General features: G+C 43.8%; 1 protein-coding gene across 1 annotated transcript; it reads right to left on the bottom strand.

Annotated features, from left to right (window-relative positions):
- Positions 1–514: 514 nt before the first annotated feature.
- YWHAB (tyrosine 3-monooxygenase/tryptophan 5-monooxygenase activation protein beta) lies at positions 515–22,271 on the bottom strand. The gene is made up of 6 exons (XM_047744069.1): positions 22,136–22,271; positions 7,376–7,678; positions 5,086–5,209; positions 4,031–4,194; positions 2,784–2,879; positions 515–2,471 (listed from the first exon to the last, which is right to left on the bottom strand). Exons 2-6 carry the CDS (start codon positions 7,667–7,669, stop codon positions 2,415–2,417), a joined length of 735 nt encoding a protein of 244 aa, XP_047600025.1. The 5' UTR covers positions 7,670–7,678; positions 22,136–22,271; the 3' UTR covers positions 515–2,414.
- Positions 22,272–23,919: the final 1,648 nt, after the last annotated feature.

Genomic DNA, 23,919 nt, shown 5'->3' with positions numbered 1-23,919 from the left:
TCATCTTGGGCTGAGAAATACCTTCATTTCTTCCCTTTCTTTATGGGAGTGTGGCAGTTTTTAGAAAGGGTGCAAATGCTATGAGGAAACAGTGCTGCAGGCTCTCAGAAAGTGTTAGGGCAGAGGACAGTCTGGTAGAACCCCGGGAATGACCACGCCTTACGCAAGCATCTCTCACAGGCTTTGCTACATCTCAGGGTTTAAAAAAAGGGGTGTGTGTGTTTTTTGAATGGGATGTAAAATAACTGTTCATAGCAAATCTTAGAAGCTACAAAAGAGGACCTAACACATGGGTGGTTTGTCGTGGAGGGCGGAGAAGCGTCCCGTAATAGGCAGAGTGGCTCTTTATTAATGGTAATTTCTCCTCCTTTACAACACCCTGACTTCTGGTTCTAAACAGGATGAGAAATAAAGATGTTCCCTACTTTTAGAGCAGAGCTCCAAGTGAATGTGACCAGAAGAGGCAGCTAATTCTGGTAGTGAGAGAGATGGCGCCATACATCAGTTCACAGGCAACTGATAAAATTTTTTATTTCACTTTTGAATTTTTACACTTTTCCTGATTATTCCGTGTTAAGGTGGAAACTAGAACTGTTTAAAAGACATACACAAATCTAGTACATCAATAACCGGGGATTTTTCTTTTTTCTCTCTCTTTTTTTTTTTTTTTGCTATACTATTTTCACAACCACAGGAGTGCTTGCTAGGCAATATAACCGTCACAGAAGCAAACGTGAGGCAGAATACTGGTAAGGAAAAACGAAGCAAGAAAGAGCTACCAGATATACAGACAGGCTCGTTCCACATTCACTACTGCATTTTCAAGCGCCAAGTATTAACTGCACATTTTTGTTCAGCTAGAAAGGGGGGAGGGGGTTTTTTGTTTTGTTTTTTTCTTTTTTTCCTTTTTTTTCCTTTTTTTTTGGTTTTAAATCAGTGCATGAATGTTTCTTTTCTCATTTCAGCAGATGGACAAACAGGCGGACACTACAGCTACATGGAATGTTCCAGGGAGAGGGGGTACTGTGAGACTGGTAGGCCTGGCTATTCTGGACTCTCCCCACTGTGGTGTTCATGCAACTTCCCTGCATTATAGGGTCTTGTTCAAACAGGTCTGTGAACTTGGCTGGAGGAGCACACTTGGGAGAGCTGGTGACAGGTACTAACAAGCATTATCAGGGCTGGCTGCAACACAGGGAGAAATCATGGGTATTTAAAAACACTTTTTGGACTCAGATCTTGGCCTGACTGAAGAGCAACGAGCGCGCTGAGAAATCAGAGGAAGCCAGAGCTATGTGCTGGCTCTTCTCAACTCCCCTGAAGTGAGGGCTGCGGACCAAAGTGCTTGCCATCTTCGCTCACCCCTCCAGGCCCCCGCCCTGCCCGTACGGTGTTCGACAACGAACAGAAGACAACAACAGAACTGAAAAGGAAAAAAATGTAAAGAAGCAGGACAGAAACTTCAAGAGGGAAAAGAAAAACCAAGGTCAACAGTCAAAAAGGACAGTGGGAAGAATGTCTCGATTTCAAAATTTGAAAGCCCCAAGCTAGGAAGCACCCAAAGACTTGAGTACTTCTTAAGTGAAAGGCAATCTCTGCAGAACATGACTCTGAAAGGTATTACCCAGGAAACAGATAAGGCCATTCATAAGATACACGGCTTTTCTCTTCTTTAGGTCTTGGTTACAAGGAAAACAGATTCCACTACTGGAGCCCAAGTTGCAAATCAGTAAGATGGCTGTGGGAAAGGGGTGTTAGTCACGGGGTCTAGGAGCACTGGGCCTTTTCACGGTGTCAAAACCCAATTATCAGCCACAAAGAGTTTCCATTTTAGGCTTCGAGTTTACGGAGAAGAAGACACTGTGGACATCTGCAGTCATGAACTTTTGAGTGGCAACAGCTCAAACTGGCCAGTGTCTGTAACCCTCCCAAACAGGCAAAACTACTATGAGTTGCTGTCATAGGACAGGGGTCTCACTCTGTGTCCCAGCGTCACAATATAATCTAACTTTCTGTACAACTTTACAATGGAACTGTTATTTCCGTGACTAGTCTGATTATCAGTTTAAACTTTCCAAAAAGTTACACATAATTTAGGTCTAGTTTTCTACCAGTAAGAGTTCTGCTAAGTTACAAAACCCCATAATCACAGTGTTCAGTTTAAAAAAAATTCAGCATACAGTAATCCTGTCAATGTTAATCAAAATCAAAACTTCAGAATGCCGTGGCATTTATGTGACCAATCTGAGTTTTAGATACACACACCAGCTGTTTATCCCATGGACCATTTTGCTAGGCTGAGGCTGTGAAAAATTGAAAGTCTACATACGACTTTTTTTTTTTTTTTATCGCACAAAGGGATATATGTGAAGGGTACAGAGTGACACTGAACAGATCACGAAGCACAACAGACATTAGTTCTCTCCCTCCCCAGCATCTCCTTCATCTCCCTGGTTTTCCGACGTCCACAGCTGCAAGAGAAAAACAGAACTCTAATCAAAACAAGGCTCCTAAAATTCACTCAGAGAAGTGGGCCCAGTCTGGACCAACTTATCTCATTTAACTGCTTCAAATTATCACTGTATTACTGCAGACTATGAGGACTGCAGAGGCCAAAACTTTAGCAGTCATTTACAACCAATTTAACAATTTAGTACGTTTCACTCTACTTACAGGGTACAAATCCCCTTGGGGAGTCTTGGGCAACAGTGAATTCTTCGGTCGGTGATAGGAACAAGACTCTAAGCCCTCCAAGAGCAGGGTTGTTAACCAGCAGTACTTACAGTGAGATTGTCCCTAAGCAGCTGCATGATCAGGGTGCTATCTTTGTAAGACTCCTCGTTCAGCGTATCCAACTCAGCAATTGCTTCATCGAATGCCTGCAACAAAGAGCCATTAGCAGAGTTGTCACAGGTTCTCTGGAGCTAGTTTAGCCTAATTTTTTCCTGTTAACAAATATACGTACTTTCTTTTCCTGTACAGTGCTCTAGGGGAATTGAGGCTATTATTAATGACCTTGTTTGCTAGTTGTTTCCACAAACAGATAATGCATGGTTATAAGGTACCAACCAACAATGACAAAAAAAATCCCCAGAGAACTTCACTGAATGTGGTAACACAGCAGGTATTACTGTCAACCCAACACAAATCCATATTATTATTATTATTATTATTATTATTATTTTAAAGATTTTATTTATTTATTTGAAAGACAGAGATCACAACTGTGCAGAGAGAGGAAGGAAAGCAGGCTTCCCGCTGAGCAGAGAGTCCGATGTGGGGCTCAATCCCAGGACTCTGGGATCATGACCTGAACCAAAGGCAGAGGCTTTAACCGACTGAGCCACCCAGGCACCCCCATATTATTTTTTAATTGCCAAACCTAACTGCCAGTAATCCTTTCCTTCCTTTACTTAAACTCAAAAGGTCTGATAGAAGGAATAAAGGAAGAACAGACGTTCACACCACTAAATCTGATTCAATTAAGTGATGGACCTTAAATAATTCATTTCATGTACTTTTTCCAAATTAAAAAAACATTTAAGTAACAGTGTGCATGTTGAAAGACTAAAAAATATGTAGAAAAGGCAGCTGAGTTACTAACAGAAGACAAGAGGCAGCCCAGCACACAAAGAAAACCTGGTCTGCTTTCTTTCATAAACACAGCTGTAACTTCAAATCTTGGTACAAGGAATATAATACATAACAGAGGCTGACAGAGCCCAAAGTCTGACAAGGAACAACACACTACCTTCCCCCTGAATTTTCTACAACCACCCGCCCAAGCCAATAATAAACACAACGACAACAAAGATCAGAAGGAGGTGCGGAGAAGAAATCAAAAAGTGATAGGTCTGTATTTATGTCACAAAAGATCTACTCCATCTCCAGAACATCTTCAGAAGGACTAGCACAGTCAGTTGTTACATCCAGGCAATAAAAAGAAGTACGTGTACACACACACACACACACACACACACACACAGGCAGTGTTATACTACAATCAGAAACCACACACGGACTTTCTCACCGTTTTTGCCAGGCTACAAGCCTTTTCAGGAGAGTTTAGAATCTCATAGTAGAAGACTGAGAAATTCAGTGCCAGGCCAAGTCGAATTGGGTGTGTAGGCTGCATTTCTTTCTTACTAATTTCAAAAGCTTCCTGGTAAGCCTGCTGGGAGTTCGACACAGTGGCTACAAGAAAGATAAGGACATTAAAGGCGAGGTTCTCTCTGAGGTACATCACATGCCGGACCCCCATCCAGTTATTTCACCCCACCGAGCAGGAATGAGGAGCGACCAAGCAAGGGGTCAGTGTCTCTACCATCTGATTAACAACAATTTGTTACACGTTTACTCTAAGCCAAGTACCACATTAAATGCTTTGGGGGAAAGCAGAAATAACCTTTAACAAGATAGAACATGGGAAACAATATGCTCCAGTAGAGGAATTATGGACTTTATAGAGTCAGCAGACTCAAACCTGAACTCCCAACTCTTACTCTCTAAATGTGGGGCTTGGAGTAAGTGAAAACCTCTGTGAGCCTTGGTTTCCTCATCAGAGTAACAGGCAGATCCCCACCGGAACTCCTAGGGCTGTATAAGGAATAAATGAGACTCTAAAATACTTGGCACATAATAGGTACTTAGTAAAGCAGAGCTGTAGTTCTCACCAGCACAAAACACATATGTGATAAAAGAAACGAAACACTATTTACTATGGTTGTTTTATACCATTAAGTCATCTTAAAGTTTTACTTCTAAGAACAGATACCAAATAACCCTCAAGGTTTTTTGTGTTTTTTTTTTTTTTAATTTTAAGAAAAAGATTTCTTTAAATGGACTACTACATCACACTTTTAATGTCCTCTGCACTTTCCCCTTAGATACATTGATTTGTCAACCCCCATTATGCTGACCTGCTAATCACAGGTCAGCATAATGTTAGTGGTCTTTTAGATTCCCAGTACCGTGATGTTCGTGTCTATGGTAAACAAAGTAAAAACTGTTTGAAATTACTGAGGAGGAGGACTGGCTCCACTATTGGTCAAATTCCTTTAAAAAAAAAAAAAAAAAGTTACTTACTTTGTTTATTATCTCCAGATGCCACCTCAGAAAGATATCTAAAATAATCGCCTTTCATTTTCAAGTAGAACACCTTGCTTTCCGGTTGTGTAGCATTGGGAATAAGATATTTGTCCAACAGCTCCTAAAAAATGATTCACATTCTGTTAAGAATCTGGAAATATTATTTACAAGATGTTAAAACTATGTTTGAGATTCAAGACACACTACCACTTCTAAATAATTTTGATGATTAAAAAAAACATAATTTGCATCCAAAGCTTTTAAGTGGTTTTTGGCCCAGGTCCTAATAGCACATGCCTGTATTCTTCGGTTAAAAATCACTTTTGACCATCCACAAGGGGTTGATTAAAGTACAGCCATACAATGGGATGCCACGTAAGGCCTTAAAAATGATGATGCAGAACTACACCAATAACACGGAAAGATTCTCAAAAGAAGTCTGAGTGAAACAAAAAGATCATAAGTACCACATGAATCCTATTTTAATATTAAACTATGTACGTGTACACACAAACACATAAGGGAAAACTCTTGAGGAATATTTATCGGTATGTTAATAATGATTCTCTACATGACAGGATTAGAAATGATTTTTACTTTCTGATTTATACTCTTCTACCTGGTCACCACCCCTTTAAAAAAAAAAAAAAATCAATGAACCTGTATTACTTCTGTAATTTAAAAAAAAAAAAAATCTTTCCCTTTTGGGAGGAAAAAGGTGAATAATAGAGCAAAACTGCCAAAAACTAAGTTGAAAATCAATCAGACCTGGGTAGAAGTCCCTCCTCTGCTGCTTACCATCTGTGCCCCTGGACAAATGATTTCTAAGCATCCTGAGCCTCAGTTTTCCCAGCTATACAATGGGGAAGCACAATAGCCATCTTCTAGGGTATGAGGACAAATGAGCTAGAGTACATAAAGTGCTTAACACGATGCCTGGCACGCAGTAAGCACTCAAAAAGTAGCTAATACTATTATTAAGAATAAATTCCTTTAAACATTTATGCTTACAACAAAAGCAGTTCTGAAGGAGTCCAAGCTTCGTATACAGAGCAATATTTTCGAAGAGTTGTTTTAGAATGTGGCATCCTGAAAAACTGGTTAAGAGGCAGTAAGTACCATGCTTTTCTTCACATTCTTTCAGATGCTCTTAAAAGCTGGTCTACATTTCAGGAATTATGGAATTTTCTTGCCCTTGGGATGCATGCCATACTTCATCTGAATACCAGATGTACCTAACATTCAGGAATTAGTGCACCATTAACAAACCCCCAAATTACCAACAGGCAACAAATTTAGCCATGACACTCTTACACCATGAGTCTAACAAGAGCAGCTCAATGCAAAAGCTTAGTTGTAAGGGGATTTAATCAATCGATGTGAGAAGATGCAAGGGGCGGTAGTCATTTTAATACTCTCTGCAGACAGCCAGGGTGTAATTCCTTATGGGTTAGGGAGGAGGAATACTGCCTGATGGCTGACAAGCTTTGTACTGGTTTTCAAAAGAAAGGTGTCATGGGCAGTAACTCGGAGAGGCAGCCAGCAGGGGAGGAGGTAGATCCACAAGTGTGAATTCCTTTTCCCTTCAAAGCAGCCCTCACCGTTCATTTTTACCTGATTTCACCTGGAAGAAAAAGAAAGTTCCCAGTGGGCTCAGGATGTGAGGGAAAGACAATATGATCATGATTTGCTCTAGGATACACACCCCTCCCGTCCAACCCCAGACTGTGGCCAGAGCGGGATAGTTATGACTCAATCATCTGACTAAGGCTTATATAAAACCCAGGAGAGGACAATCCCCAAACCATTTTTGATTTGGCTTTGGACACAGGCCCAACGGACAGACGTGGCTAACTTTCAGGACCTTACGCTGTGCGGACAGGACTGGGAGAGGGGGAATGACAGTGGGGCTTCTGGCTCCCACCTCCCCAGCTGGAGGTGACATCACCGCTCAGACACAGAACAGCCCATCTGTGGCGGCACCTACCTGAGATCCTGCCAATGTGGACTGAATTTCTAAAGAAAAGAGGGAGGGATGCTCCTGTTTGTCATAGGTCTTTGTGAAGGGAGAGGAAAAATACCCCATTCGTGATGAGCAACCTCTGATCAAACAGGAAGTGAGGAAAATCACATCACATCACAGGCTTAAAAATCAGCTCCGAATGAGTGCAGCTTTCCAGCATATTCCGACACCTTTCTCTCATGAGCCGCGTGAGAGTTTGCGTTTGAGCGTTACATTAATACTGTTCGCAAATCGCCGTTTGAAACCGAAACCCCGGCCTCTTACCAGAACGTCATTGCAGATGTCCTGCAGCTCGGCCTCGATCTTCTCCCGGTACTCTTTGCCCATCTGCTGCTTCTTCTCATTCCTCTCTGTTTTCTGCTCAATGCTGGAGATGACGCGCCAGGAGGAGCGGCGGGCGCCCACCACGTTCTTGTAGGCGACAGAGAGCAGATTTCTCTCCTCGTTGGAGAGTTCATGCCCCTGTTCCGTGACGGCCTTCATGGCTGCGGCCATGTCGTCGTAGCGCTCGGCCTGCTCAGCAAGTTTGGCCTTCTGTACCAGCTCACTTTTATCCATGGTCGTTCCCTAGGACGGGAGCGAGCGAGAGGAGAGAGAGAAAGCAAGTGTGAGGCTTCAGGGCCCTGGAAATGCATGTGTGAACCTTTTCCCAACCCGTCAGGCAAGAATCATATGTAAATACGAAACATGTACTTGCGAACGCCCTCCGCCGTACTGAACATGAGCGCTCAGAGGGCTAAGTCCCTTGCTAATTGTTTTGCCAATTAATTTTCCCAACAGTCCTGAAGAGTAGATTATGTTCACAACAATCCCTTTCCCCCTTTCTGGAGGTGAAGAAGTGGAGGGTCAGAGAAGGCAAGTGATGTGTCCGGCAGCATTGCTAAGAGACCGCAGACTCCAGCCTCCCTGTCCCCGCGAGTCTGATCAGCCTCCCCATCACACGCGGGCTGCTGGAGAACTATTTCTTTAGAAGCTTATGCTAAATACACTTCCTTAACTTCTTTCGAGAATTGTCTGGTTTTGACCAAATCTTGTTTTTCCCCCACAGTATTGGGAAAAACACCTTAAATCTGAGGACTGCCTCAATCTTAAAGCAAAGACAGGACTTTAAATGTTACATCTGGCAGTGCCCATCAAGCAGTAGGAACCTAAAAAACAGAAGCCATTTTTGTCCTATCTTCTGCAATTTGCTGACTTGCAGGATACACTGTAGACAAGAGCATCAACTGAAGGGAAGGAGATCTGGCGCTTTCTAGCCCCAGCTCTGCTACTGACAAGTGGTCACATTGCTTAACCTCTGAGAGCTTCAATTTTCTTACTGGAAAGAAAGAAAGAACATTACCTACTCTCCGTGGGGCTGCTGTGAGAACAAATGACCTAATCTACGTGAAGGTGCGTTGAGAAGTTTAGAGCATTAAGTACAAATTATCCGACGCTAATCGTCTATATGGTATAGGCCGCAAGAGATGGGAGTGTGTTCAAGATGTGCAAGAGAACTGCAAACCGTAACTGAGTTCATTTACAATCTTTTCTGAAACAGTAAAAATTTTAGTAACCTCAGTTCACCAAATCCTCTATACACCTATTACTAAACACTCCTTATTCACCTCACCTTAGTCAGTTCCCCATTATAATAATCCCCATTTACAGAGAATGCAGTAATTTTTGGATAAAATGTAACTAAAAAAATTTGTTAACCAGTAAGTTCAATAGACTGTTCATTTAAATTTTGGTATGTCCATCTGTGCCACAGCGTAAAAATACACTACTATCTTAAACCGTAATAAGGTTAAATACTACTAGAAGTATCAGTATTTTTATTTATTTTTTAAAAGATTTTATTTATTTATTTGACAGAGAGAGATCACAAATTGTCAGAGAGGCAGGCAGAGAGAGAGAGAGAGGAGGAAGCAGGCTCCCCGCTGGGCAGAAAGCTGGATGCGGGGCTCAATCCCAGGACCCTGGGATTGTGACCTGAGCCGAAGGCAGAGGCTTTAACCCACTGAGCCACCCAGGCGCCCCTAAAAGTATCAGTATTTTTAGAACAAATTCTTACAGGGGCACCTGGCTGGATCAGTCAGTGCATATAACTCTTGATCTCAGGGTCATGAGTTTGAGCCCCATGTTGGGTATAGAGAGTACTTAAAAATAAAATTTTAAAAATAAAACAAAACAAAAAAAGCCCCCAAATTCTTTCATTATAATATACACAGCATCACAATTTAGAACTCTGAAAACAATAATTTTAAAATAGCAAAAGAAGTACTGTCTCCTTCTCACAAAATGGTTTTTTTGTTTTTTTTTTTTTAATTTTAGCAGGCTCCCTGCCGAGCAGAGAGCCCGATGCGGGACTCGATCCCAGGACCCTGAGATCATGACCTGAGCCGAAGGCAGCGGCCTAACCCACTGAGCCACCCAGGCGCCCCCAAAATGGTTTTTTTTTTTTTACCTCAAGTTATTTCTGTATTTTCAAGTGTGGAATCCTATAGACAGGGCCCTACCACATGAAAATGTTTTATTACATGGAGCATAATGCTAAGATCCGCTCCCCCCCAACTTAAACAACTGAGAAGGAGCTGGTTCCCTAAGTTCAGAACTACTATTTTTCTTCCCACAGTTTATTATCTAAGTCATACTCAAGCTGTGTCCTACATAAGGCTCACTAATTCTAAGTTTCCACTCAGTGAAGTGAGTCTCACCTGATCTGCCCGCCTTCTTCACCATGTCACTGGAATGAGACTGTAACAGAGATAATCCTCACGAAACATTCCACTTGCTCTCCTACATTTCCTGGCAGCCCCCAAGCAACCAGGATGGGTCAGGGTGAGTTCTGTCTCATGAGACAGCAGAAATGATGCCACTTCCAGGTGAAAACTGAAAAGACTGTATGTCATTTGCGGGCTCTCTTCTCTGACATCAGCTGTCTAGAAGGCCCTGTGCTCTTGACGATGTGCTACGACCTGCAGCCCGAGTCCCTGAGTGACTGTTTACATTGATTCCTATAGGTTGGCACTGGACACAGCAGTATAAAAAAGAAATCTTTAGGTGAAGTTACTGAGATGTTGGTGCTGTTAGCTGCCACACCACATCCTAGTCTACTCTGATAAAAGTATACCAAAAGGGACATCTGGGTGGCTCAGTCAGTTAACTGTCTGCTTCCAGGTCAGGCCATGATCCCAGGGTCCTGGGATCAAGTCCTACATCAGGCTCCTTGCTCACGGGGGGAGAATGCTTCTCCCTCTGCCTGCCGTTCCCCCTGCTTGTGCTCTCTTTCTCTCTGGCAAATCAAAAAGTAAATCTTTAAAAAAAAAAAAGGTACATCAAAAGGACACCATTCTTCAGCTTCAAATTATACCTTCTCAGTTTATGTCTAAGTTTCTTTTTTCTTTTCTTTTTTTTTTTTAAAGATTTTATTTATTTAGGGCACCTGGGTGGCTCAGTGGGCTGCCTTTGGCCCTTCGGCTCAGGTCATGATCTCAGGGTTCTGGGATCGAGCCCTGCATTGGGCTCTCTGCTCAGTAGGGAGCCTGCTTTCCTTCCTCTCTCTATGCCTGCTTCTCTGCCTACTTGTGATCTCCCTCTGTCAAATAAAATAAAATTTAATTTTAAAAGATTTTAAAAAGATTTAAAAAAAAGATTAAAAAAAAAAAGATTTTATTTATTTATTTGACAGAGAGAGAGAGAGATCACAAGTAGGCAGACGCAGGCAGAGCTGAGCAGAGAGCCCAACGCGGGGCTGGATCCCAGGACCCTGAGATCACGACCTGAGCCTAAGGCAGAGGCTTAACCCACTGAGTCACCCAGGCACCCCTATGTCTAAGTTTCTTGACTGCAAGTCTTTCAGTCAGGATACAGCCTCCATCAGCTAATAATCCTACTTCATTGTTCCCCAAAGTGAGAAGTAGGTAGAAGTCAACTTTCAATTAACTTCAAAAATGTTCCGGTCTGCAGACAAATCCAAAGTTACAGTCACTCAGTGGCCTACTCCAAAGTTCATCAAACAGCACCTGCGCAACTATACCAGGAAAGATTCCAATTAATAAAATCCTGGCCAAAATAAATTAGGATCTAAGCCATCCCATACAGGATTATAAAAGAGTAACAGAGAAATACAAAGGATCGACACTGCTAAAGATGCCAGGAAACTCTGTGGCCTTACCAGCCCAGCCCCCTGGTTAAGCTCCCCTCCCAAACACTCCAAGTTAAATCACACTTCTCTGAAGAATCCTTACTCCTCCCTGGGAGCTCCCACAGGTACATGCCCTCTCTCTCTCTCAAAATCAAATGTGACTTGTTTGGGGCGCCAACTATTTTAAGCTTCTCCAGGATCACGGAAAGAGCCCTTGGACACTGAGAGCCAACATGATATGGTAAGATCCAATGCATGCCTTAAAAATGTATCCATCTGTTCAAAAATAAATTAATTCCACACTCACACGCACAAAACAACTACAACAAACAAAATCCACAGCTAAATGTCCTGATGCCTACTGCTTACATAACTTTTGACTTATGTAACACGGATTTTGAAGCAGCTAGACCAATTTCAACAGGAAATGGGTTACACAACACCCAGCAGTTTGGAGGAAGGCAGGAGACAAGGGACATCTGGAATTGTTCCTGGTTCTACATCTGCAAGAAGGCTCCCATTCACTCTCTTCCAGACCCACTACCTGCATGCAGTCCCCTTCATGTCTTTATGATCAGATTCGTTCTTAAAATTTTGATCGAGTCACTTCCTGCTCAAAATTCTTTAAAGTTCTCTCCTGCTGACAGTAGTCAGATTCCCTCCAAGATTTTCCAACCTATCTTCCTAGACTTTCACCAAAACATGCCTTCCACACAATTTGTGCTTCTGCCAAAATGGTTTTTTTTTTAAGCTTTTATTTATTTATTCGACAGACAGAGATCACAAGCAGGCAGAGAGGCAGGCAGAGAGAGAGGAAGGGAAGCAGGCTCCCCGCCGAGCAGAGAGCCCCATGTGGGGCTCGATCCCAGGACCCCGGGATCACGACCCGAGCCGAAGGCAGAGGTTTTAACCCACTGAGCCACCCAGGCGCCCTCAAAATGGTTTTCTTAGCCGAAGGCAGAGGTTTTAACCCACTGAGCCACCCAGGCGCCCTCAAAATGGTTTTCTTAAAGAGTCTGCTTTTCTGTCTCCTTGTCTTTGCTCACCAAGCCACTCCCTCTGCCTGGAACGTCCTCTCCCGTTTACTCAGCATACAAAATTCTTCAGAGCAGGGCTCAAGAGCCATCCCCTTCATGAAGACTTTCTTAAACCGCTAAGCTGGAGATGTCTAATATAACAGCCACCAGCCACATGCAGATAGTGCCACACGTGGAAACTTTAGTATTTCGGATATATGGAGTTAAGTTCTTAAAAAACGATTAAGTAAAATAAATTTCACTTGTTTCATTGTACTTTTTAAATGTAGAAAATTTTAAATTACACACGGTTCGTGCTGTTTCTATCGGACAGCACTGCTCCAAGCTGAGAGTACTCTCAACAAAGCATTTCATCTATACCTCTCTTAATGTCCTATCACATTTCTCCAGTACTAAAATTATCTGTATGTATCTTGAAGTCCCTCGCCACCCCATCAACTCTTTAGGGCAGATCTCCCACAGTGCCTTGCACATAATTAGTATGAACAAGCATCTGCTCAATGAATGAACAGATCCCCAAATGAAAGAATAAAACTGCAAATCTGGCAACGTCTTCTCTCTGCTCAAGTAATTCAAAGCACCTCTTTTTCACAAGCACATTAAATCCTCATGTTTGCACCTTATTCCTTGTACTCCTGCACCCTACTTCAAAATTACTCAAAGGCACAGCACAGGGACTGTTGTTAGTGGCAGTGGGAGAGTACAGTGTCGGGGATACAGTTGGGTGAGCAGAAATGAACACACAGACTTGTTGAATCATGTTACTGTGATTACCATGATATGCACGGTAACTAATGTTACCACTGTGTATCGACTATACTTCAATTAAAAAAAATAAGAAAACAAAGTGGCTCTTGGTTCTGCCTTCACCCTCACTCTGTCCCTTTGAATGACTCTCTTTTGACAGCTCCATCGAATCTCTGCCCGGCCCTCAAAGTCCTTCTACAGGATTTTGGCTCCTCCATACCCGTCAGGCTTTATCATCAGCCACTCTCCCAAAGGTACCTTTCCCTCTGGCTGGACATCCTTGAATACTCCATAAGTGGCACGCTCAAACACCCCTGAAATTGCTTTTCTAGTTCCTTCACCTAGAATGCTCTCCCATTTACTTCCTGCCTAAGCAAACTCTATCCATCCAACTGGCTAAAGTCTTCCCTGGCACCCCAGCCCCCACTGAGGTTCCGGCCTGTGAGCCCCAGCCCACTTGCAGCCTGTCACACCGCCCAGGGCCTACACCACGTGTAAGTTATCTGGTACAGATAAGAGTAGTGTCCCTTTACAGGCAGTTCCACGTGGATATGTCCTCAAAGGAAACCTTCACATTTGTTTCTCATTTAAGGTCTCACCCTGGGCCAAGCATAAAACTAATGCTCAGGCAAGTGGCTGCAATTTTTTTTCAGCAAATCTGTCCTGAGAGGGCAGAGAGAAGCCAGGGCAGTTTTAAGCGAGGTGGCAGAAAGGCAGCAGGACTAGGTCTAAGAGTGGGTTGTGAACTACAAAGCTAAGTGAACTTGTTCAGCCTCAGCCTTCCAATCTGTACACAGGCGATACAGCATCCTCCTCAAGAGACGTGCTGGGAAGAGGAGATGCAGGAAATTAAAGGAAATCTTTTTTAAAAATGCATAGTGCAAACCAAATGGAAGTACTATTATTCCTCTTACAGGACCTCCACATCACTGTTTCAATCCACAATGTGAGCTTGGATTCTTTCTTATTTAGCATACAACCCATGAGAAGGAAAGCCAGTTGAGATTCATCTCCTACAGGAAGCGAAAATGTTACAGGGTTAACATTCCTAGATAAGACTCCACCCTTCCATAGCCTCAAACGGGACACCCATGGTAACTGTAACACTTTTATCCATTAGTTCCTAACTGAATTTTCTTGAATTGAATATTAAGAAGTGATGGTTTATAATCAGGACCTACTTTTCTTCTAAGACTTTCAACCGATGTCCTACCACAAAAACACCTCAGCAAGAGAGCTTTTATTTGCCTCCTCAAAAACCTTAAGAGACTAGCAGCTTCACCATCAGGCCCGGCACTAAGAGCACAAAGACACCAGAGCCCACTTTTCCCCGTGCTGGGCTCAGATCGGGAAGACACAGACAGGTCTCTGCACAGCTCTCAAGCACAGCCGCAGGGCGACGACATGCGTCTGTCTGCGACATGCATCTGTCTGCTTGAAGCCACTGGATGCAGCACTTTAGAGGAACGGGAAGCAGGTGCGGAGTAAACCAGCACTGCTGAGTGAAAAACTGGGAACAATCTAAATATCTAATAAGGGAGGGGTTAAGAAGAGGGACTGCTGGGCCAAGACTACATGGTTGTCAAAAGAAGGGATTTAATGTCATGGATCTGCTGATGAGACACATATAACAGGAAGAATTAGAAAAATACGTACAAAAGTATTTCATTTTTGTAAAACACTCCAAAGAGTACTATGAAAAGTAATTCCAAGGGTGCCCATGAAATAACAGGATTTCGGGGCACCTGGGTGGCTCAGTGGGTTAAGCCGCTGCCTTCGGCTCAGGTCACGATCTCAGGGTCCTGGGATCGAGTCCCACGTCGGGCTCTCTGCTCAGCAAGAAGCCTGCTTCCCTCTCTCTCTCTCTGCCTTCCTCTCCGTCTACTTGTGATCTCTCTCTGTCAAATAAATAAATAAAATCTTTAAAAAAAAAAAAAAAGAAATAACAGGATTTCCTGCAAATACATGAAACCTCAAATCTGACAGCAAATGCTGAAACAAGAGTATCTATGAATCCACCAAGGCCCTCTAGTTCAAAATTCTTTGCCCAAGGGATTTCTCTTATCCAGATTCAGGATACTGAGAGGTCATCTCATAGGGGCCAGAAGCAGACACCCAGTATAAGAGGGAAAAAATAAAAATAGAAATGACTACCCACTGTTAAACCATATTAAAAAAAAAAAAAAAAAAAAGAGCAGCCTTGCAACGGAAGAGAAGGACCTTCTGAAATGTGGCCTTTAGAAGTACTGAACTCTCAGCTCTGTTTTGTTTTCAAGGAAAAGAAGAGGCTTAATTCTTTTTGTTTGTTTTTTTGTTTTTTTAAAGTAGGCTCCACACCCAATGTGGGGTTTGAACTCACAACCCTGAGATCAAAAGTTGCATGCTCTGCTGACTGAGCCAGCCAGGCGCCCCATGCTCAGTTATGAAATACTGAGCTTTAATTGAATTTGATAATTTCCTAGAAATTTAAAATTGAGGATTCCATTTTCTATCGTGTGTGAAGATGACTAAACCTCTATTATGAAACACACAGGAGTGGAATTTGTTTCTAGGAAAGCCCTACATAATACATATCTCAGCTTCTAAAGAGAAATTAGGCCATTTTTTTTTTTTACAGTAACTTCTCTGAACCTCAGTTTCCTTAAATGTTAAAAGGAAACATTAGCAGCTATTGAGGATGTGCAAAAAAATGGCAAGATGGTGCTGGTCAGAGTAAAGGCTCAGTAGACATATTCTTACTCTTTTTGTTTTGGGGAGGGTTGCGGGGGGGGGGGGTGACAGGGAGAGAGAATCTGAAGCGGACTCCATGTGGAGCCTGACGCAGGGCCGAATCTCACGACCCTGAGACCATGACTTGAACGGAAATCAAGAGGAGGACACCCAACTGACTGAGCCATGTAGGCGTTCCAACACACTTACTACTTCATTAAAATGTAGTGCATATAATTTAATGTGTGTTGAAATCACTGTAAATGAGAACACTATCAGTATGTCCAGGAACTTTTCTTGGAATTCAAAAGAAATACAATTAGAACAGTGTGGTCCTTGTCTCTGAGAGCTCACACTCCCCCAACTGTAACAGAAGACGGCACATACTCAAGGGTTATAAAGTTTCTTGAAGAAACCAGCCAGAATTAGAGGGAAGGGGTTTAGTGTAAAAGTGGCTGGGTCCTCACTGGTTTTCTGGGCTGCAGGGGTTCTGCCAGGAGAGGAAAACGATACCCCAGGTAGGGACAAGAAACACCGATGTATGAATAAAGAGCACATTATGTTTTTCAAGATGAAACTGAAGAAATCAAAGGCCAAAGTAAATAAAGAGATGAGTAGAGTTATGAATCTGGAGGGAAAACTGACAGGAGCATCTTTACAAGCTTCCATGGGGTAAGGAACGGAGGGTAAATTCTGACTAGCGTTCGGTTGTACCATTTCAGACAGAGGACCCACAGCACCACAAGGCCAAAGTTACAGTTCCGGAGTCACTCCGCTGAAGGAAAGACAGATGCCGAGGTACAGCAGGAAGGACTTGAGAATGTCAGTGGGGCCAGGTGGTTAGGGGGTGTTACCCAGAAAAAGTGAAGTACTCCTGGCTCTTAAAGAAATCTCCTCACTGAAAAACACCCACTCTAAAAAATGTCTGTGTGCCATTCTACACACAAATTTCATAGTCCTGTCATAACCTGAACTCCATTCAAACATTTGCCTGCTCTCTGATAGAAAATGAAACACAGCATGTCCTAAATACAAAATCGTTAGTGCTGATGTCCAGCAAACACATAACTGTGAAGGGAAAGTTCACTTTCATTTCAAAATCTCTTCCCTCTTCCACATCAGTTGCTGAGGATCACTGTTATTTAGGTCCAACTGGCCAAAATTAAACTTTAAAAAATGGAGGTATTGAATATGCCCAAGGTCACGCACTATGAATCAACAGCAGATAAGAATAAATTAACCTCTTTGCGTCTGATGATCAATCCCAGACAATCTGTTAGTTCTGATCCATAAACGCAGCTCCACTGGTCCATTTTGGGAATAGGGTTCAAAAGCTTGGAGCCCATCAATACAATGGAGTGACCCAGCCCAATTTACCAGTACCACACACCAATGCCACAGGCTACCTGATCTCTGTGAGTCTGTTTTCTCATGCATGAAAAAGGCATTCATTTAATACGGTTCTTGGAAAGAGTAACTTAGTTCATGATGCAAAATACTTCAGTGTCTACACACTGTAAGCACTCAAATGGCAGCCACACCGGAGTCTAACAAATGGCATCAGCCAGGCTTGAAAGGACACTTCCAACACACCTCATTTCTTTTAAATCCAGATGGATTTCTTTAAAGACTTTTAGAAGAAAGGCACATGTTAACTTACCTATGCCTATTTCTAAAGTAGCACTTAGCATAATTTACTGTAAATGTCTTTATTGACTCTCACATTGGATTGTGAGCTTACGGTAGGAACCCAGACTTTTATCTTCGGGCACCCAATGTGTGGCACAATGCGTGCCATGCTGAGTATGACTGTTCAATCACTCGGTGCACTTTTTTAAAAGGGAACAAGGCTGTTATTTCCTATGTGGACAGAGTTAAGCAGACCACACCTGACCTATAAAGTACAGACTATATTTATCCTCTGCCTTAGTCTACTTTAGAATAGAGCCACCCCAGCTCCAGTCAGGAAACAACACTATGCTTTTTGACTAATGTTTCTCAGCTACCCATTTTTGTATTTATAGATTCAAAATGAGTTTCAACAAGCCCTTGGAGTACTGTCTGTCCATCTCCTCTTTTGTTCAAAAGATGGTATCAGCTAACTGGCTCGGTAAATGTAATAAAAATACTCATCATTTCTAGTTTACCCAAATGTGTAAAGCACTAGGGCTTTAATATCAACTCCTTTAATCCTAAACATCCTATGAAGTAGGTACCCCTATAGGCCCTTTTATAGATTCCAAGAGTAACTTGCCCAGGGTCCCATAGGTAAAATGAGCACACACGCTTTCCTCTATGTGGCACTAACTCCTAAAGATCAACTATGATTCTCAATGCTTACTTTTGGAAAAGGGAGAATGGACTTTTCAAAAACAAAAAACAAAAAACAAACAAAAAAAAACCCCCATAGTTATTACAGTTAGGTTTCAGGGATCAGCCTTAATTTATCTAGCTTTAAAAATCAAAATAAAATTAACTTAAAAACAGCATATGCAAAAAAGCTCAACAGACTGTCAAACAAGCTTTAAGGTGAGGTTTGTGGGCAAACAGTAACAATGGCCAGGACTCATATCTACTTTATTGTCACCTCTGTCCAGGTCAAGGCCATTCAGAAGTAACTTTTACTCCTGGGTCTTTTGGGGAAAACAATGAAATAAAACTAACAGGAAGAAACTTACATAAGAGAGGACTGGCCATATTAAAAAAAAAAAAAAGTCATCTCTTCAACCTACGGCCTGCTGGGAATGACTTGTTTTCTTGAGGCCATCAATCAGTCTCATCTCATTATAAGTACACATTAGAAACACGTAAGTATGCCTATATTAGAAGATCTTTTAGCCCAAAAAGCAGTAAGCTTTCTTACTTGGCTTTTAGCACACGTATCCCAAAATAGAAAGTACTTTAGTCTTTTTCCTCCTTAAGTATTCCCCTTCGAAAAATTCCCTTAGAATCCAGCTCCAACTGTTAAGTTTCTCCCTCATGACACAGAGATGACGACCAGAACCATATTCATGTAAAGACCAAGATGGTTGTAATACTTAAAAGTTGCTTCTATCCAATGAATTTCCTGTTCCCTTGCTAGGGTGAATTGTCTGTCACCTCTCTCTAGAAATATGTAGGAACCAAGGAATGGGAAGTCCCTTTACAAGTAAACCTTAGTTCATTCTGGGGTATCCTTATTCCTTAAAGGAAAATGGCCCAGTCTGACACCACTGAAAGAAGTACCCTAATAGGACATTATAATTTACAATTTTAATTTACTAGTTCCTCATCTCTTCCTCCCCAACAAAATATGGAAAATCTAAAAATCTACAGAAAAAGTAGTATGATAAACCAAAATTAGTGATGGGAGTCCTGATCAAATTCTGTTAGATGAAGAACCAAGTATCAGACAAATCAAAATGCCACAAAGTAACTGATGACCTGTCTCCCTGACATGAAGCAAATGTGAGAACACTGGGTTTTTAACAAGTGTTGCTTCCTGATGCACACCAGCAGTATCATCCCCACGGGCCAGAATGAATACAGTCCCTCCCATAAATTACATATGTATCTTCCAAAACAGCTAAAATCCCTGTCGAAACACATTTACTTTAATAGGAGACACGTAAAGAAAAATTAAGGACGAAATGGGGTTCACATGAAACATGCGCCACCACCGGGAGACACTTATCACCAGAGCCAGACTGCTGGGTTTGATTCCTGGCTCCAGCACTTACTTACCTTGTGCTGTGTATGCGTGTGTGTGGGTGTGTGTACTCTGGGAAAATTATTTAACTCTTCTGTGCCTCAGTTTCCTCATCTGTAAAATGGGGCTAACGGTACTTACCCATCACTGGCTGTCAGGAAGGCTTTAGTGTGTGTAAAGGGCTGAGAACAAAGCTTCACACACAGTAGGTGATGTGATCGCTATTATTATTATTACAGACCAACTGTCCTGATGCTACCTCATCAGTTGGTGAATAAATCAGAGACAGATTCTATGTGTCTATACTATATAGCATATACGCTGTACCTAGTCTCTCTATATATTCATGGATATAGTCAAATAACATATATTAAACACCTACTATATCCCAAATGCTTATTTTGATTTTTCAGTTTATCACAAGAACACAACAAAGACTATTACCACCTGGATTGTACAGATGAGAAACGAGGCTCAGAAAGACTGGACATGGGGTACACAAAATAAAGTTCTACAATAACTTATCAGTTTTTGAAAACAACATGTACACAAAGCAGGGATGGGTCTCATCAGAATGCAGCTGGAGGAAAAAAGAAAGCCATTAATAGTGAATTCTGTGATTAAAAAAACAAAACCAAAAGCTTACATTTAACAGTTTACCCTCTGTAAAAAGGCCCCCCAAACAACTCTGGAGATAGAGAAACTAAGAACCAGAGATTAAGTAACACACTAAATACCCCACAGTTAGAAAACGCTGCAGGTAAGACCTGAATCAAATTTTTATCTGACTCCAGGTCCAGTGCTCTTTGTTTCTGTATCCACAGCCAAATGGGCAAAAGGCACTTTTCTTCGCAGTGGCTCAAGTCTCTGGAGACTCTGCCTCCGGAACTAGCATCATGGGAATTTGCTCAGCCTGGTTTTATGGAGGCTGCCTCCCTGATCTATAGAGCTCCAATTCTAAAATGGCTTCAACATAACACAAGCACTGCATGATGGGAAATGTACAGAAGATTATAGGGTAGGAGCCATACTCCAGGGGCTGACAGTCCAGAAATATTTGCTCCCGATGAATGAGGATATTCAATCTAAAAACTAGGCGTGTGGTCTAGGCCAAATTACCTCATTTCTCATAAAGACTTCATCTGTAATGTGGGTGAATGGTTTCTTATCTCACTGAAAAGGGAGGCTAGGAAAATCACTCAGCAGTTGCTACTGGATTATTACTCTTCCATTTGGAAGACCACACCTAAAATTCTAAGTTGGGTCTAGTAAAACTGACAGGTTTCACCTTCCCCCTCCTGCATGCTGCTAAGGAAACAGATCCTAGAAAAATGAGGGCTCAGGCGACTGAGATATTCCTAACTGAGAAACAGGGTTCACTGGAAGCAATCAAGGAGAAAATCACTGAGAATCAAACATTATTTATACACACACATTTCCAAAGTAAATGCAAAAAGCTGGGTAGCCACGTGTCCAGTTCTATAAACTGCCTGTATGTGTGGTTTCAAATGAACAACTGAGACACAGTGAGGGATGGAGACAATTTTCATATTCTTGAAAGTGCTTCATCTTTCTTTTTGGATCCTGTGGCCGCCTGATTTTTGTATGTTCCTAACATCATCCTGCCAAATCCGGTCTCCCACACAGGGCAAGTAAAATCCGAGTCTGACGCTATCTAGCCTTACTAACAAGAAAAGGAGTGAAGACAAGGACAAGAGACATGCATTTTTACAGAAAGGTTGGCAAATTGTCTTACCAATACTGCCACCTTCGAAAATCCAATTACATGCAGTTCTCCATTTGCAATAGACAAAGATGTACTCAATCCTCCCAAGAAAAAGGGCCCGAATCAATCCTATCCCTTCCCCACCACCAGGGAGGCCACCAGGCAAATTTCAGTCCTAAAAACGTGCTAACACACAGTATGGGGGGAGCTGGGGTGAGGACACAAAAGACAGGCATTAAAGGACGGTAAATACCGTGGAAGAACACTCCCGATTTGCAGCCTCTGATCTGTTTTTCCTGAGGATCGGGCCTGACTCCGTAACCGGGTCCAACAAATGCATTTTCTTGACTCAAACCTCAACCCTGTGCTCCTCAAGGAATCTCGGGTCCTGCTAGGCTCCCAAACCAGCGAACGATGATGAAATGGCTTTACTGCAAAGTGGGAGGGGGTTTTCCCTCTGCTCTCTCCCAAGGTTAAACCCCTTACCCATCCAGAGGGAGTCAACAGAGGCCCTGCGGCTCGAAAACTCGCCCGTATTTGGTTAAATTTTAATTTTTGGAAACCAGAAAACAGGGAGGAGGGGTGACAAAGCTTAAAGGGTCGGTTTTCGCCGCCCGAGGAGCAGGGAGGGGTCGCGCGGGCCACGAAGGTAGGTCGGGAGGGAGGGTCGGGGGTCCGCGGCTGAAGGTCCCTTCCCGCCCCGTACGGAGCCGCACCCCGCTCGCAGGGCAGGGCCGCAGGCGGCAAGGGCTGCCCGGGCCTTTCCGTGAGCTAAGGGGCCCGGCCCCGGAAACAGGGAGGGGCCGTGGCCAGGCCGGGCCCGCGCCGCAGGCGGCCGCGCGGAGCCGAGGAAGCCGCGCGCCACTACCTCCCGGGGCCCAGCCGCAGGGTCGCCCGCTCCGCCACGGCGGACGCCGCCGATGGGGGTGGGGAGAAGCTTCGCGCTTGGGCCCCCAGGGGCCCCGGGCGGACCCCGCGCCGCACTCACCGGGGGAGGGCAACAGGAGGAAAAGACGCTTGTGAGCGAAGCTCCGAGCGCGGTGACCGCTTCCTTCCCAAGCCCACTCCTCAGGCGGCAGCGGCGGCGGCGGCTGCACTGGAGGCGACTGCAGCAGCTACCCCGGCTCCGGAATCGGCGGCGGCGGTGGCGGCAACTCCACTTCCGCTCCGGTCACCACTTCCGCTCCGGCCCGGGCCCCGCCCCGCCCCTGCGCCGACTCCTCATTGGACGAGCGGGGCACGGGGTTGCCCCGGCCGCCCGAGAGGGGCGCTGACAGAGGGAGGAAGAAGAGAGGGGAGACCTGGTCGTCGCGGACCGGGAGCGAGGAGGGGGCGGGCGGAGGGGGACGGAAATGGGGGCGGGGGGGCGGAAAGAGGCTGTGGGAGAAAAGTGGGTGGAGCTGGGGGGGGGAGTGTGGGAACCGGGGGTACTGGGTGAGAGGAGGGCTTGGGCCGGCCCGAGCACCCGGTGCTGCGCTCCCAGCTTGGGCTCAGAACCCTGCAGGGCCGGGCCCACAGACGCCGGGGTCATCGGTTCCTTCCTCACCCAAAAAGGAATCGCCACCGGGTCGGAGGCTGAGGTCAATCCCCTTTGGCTGTGTGCTTTGGGAATACTAGACCTAGGGAAGCACAGAAATTGCTCATCCTTCAGTTTTTGCTTAATCTTCCCTTCAGCCCTTGGAGGCACTCATCATTTTCTCCTTTTGTGGACAGGATAGGCCCCATGAAGTGCCAGGAATCGAACCAGCCAAGTCTTTTATTTATTTATTTATTTTTTTTTTTGAAGCCTGTGTCTCTGCTGTCTTACTTGAGACACGCCCTTCCCAAGGCTCCAAGGTTAAGGAACGGAAACCGGCCTCTACAGCCCCTCATCCAGTTCTCCAGAATGTCTCTCATCTCCTCTCCCTCCCTTTCATTCATTCTTTAAGCAGATATTTATGGAGCAGGCTTTGTGCATAGTGTTGGAGACGCAGCAAGCACAAGACAGCCAGGCACTGCTGTCCTGGAGCTTGTTATCTGGTAGGAGAAAGATCAAGTAAACAGGTCTTTGTCATCTCTCCTTTACCCTTACTTAGCTGAATGACAGACTTCTAAGTCACCACCCTACCCTTAGCCCTGCCCCCCATCAACTGCCAAGGCGATCTTTAAAAAATGTCATTCTTATCTTCCCTTTCTTGCTTAAATTCTTTGGTGATTACTCACTCAGACCTGGGAGACAAGTGATAAGCTCCCTGAGTGTGACAGTCCACGTTCTCCAGAAGCTGCCCTTAACCTTCCTTCTGCCTTTCCCTGCTATTTCCCCTCCATCTTAAAACCCCATTTCCATTGGATGATGCCTTACCCTCCCACTCTGCCATCTCCAGTATTTCTAAGCCATTTGTGTTCATTGCTAACATCTTTTTAAAGACCAAGCGATTTCTGTGTGAACAGAAATCTGCATCGTGCCTTGTCAGCCAACACTGTGTCCACATTTCTGTGTGGCAACAATTGGCTGAAGCCAAGGAGTAGCTGCCCACTCTAGGTCAGGCACAGATTGTTCAAAGTGCCAGGGTCCCCTCCTGACCTGAGTCTACTTTTCAAGTTATCTGCCATATAGGCATTTGTGCCAATGACCCCTACACTCTTAACTTAAGCAAGAGTGAAAGAGAATGTTGTGTAACGTAAACAGCATGGATTTGACATTAAAACCACAGGATTTGAACCCTGGAGGTTTCCCAGTGCAAAAACTTCTCCATGGGGATCCATTTTTGGCAAACCAAAAGATCAATACTA

The sequence above is a fragment of the Lutra lutra genome, chromosome 9 (assembly GCF_902655055.1).
Source record: "Lutra lutra chromosome 9, mLutLut1.2, whole genome shotgun sequence".
Taxonomy (NCBI): domain Eukaryota; kingdom Metazoa; phylum Chordata; class Mammalia; order Carnivora; family Mustelidae; genus Lutra; species Lutra lutra.
Note: the sequence above shows the minus strand (reverse complement) of the source record. Positions and strands in the feature narration are given on the sequence as shown.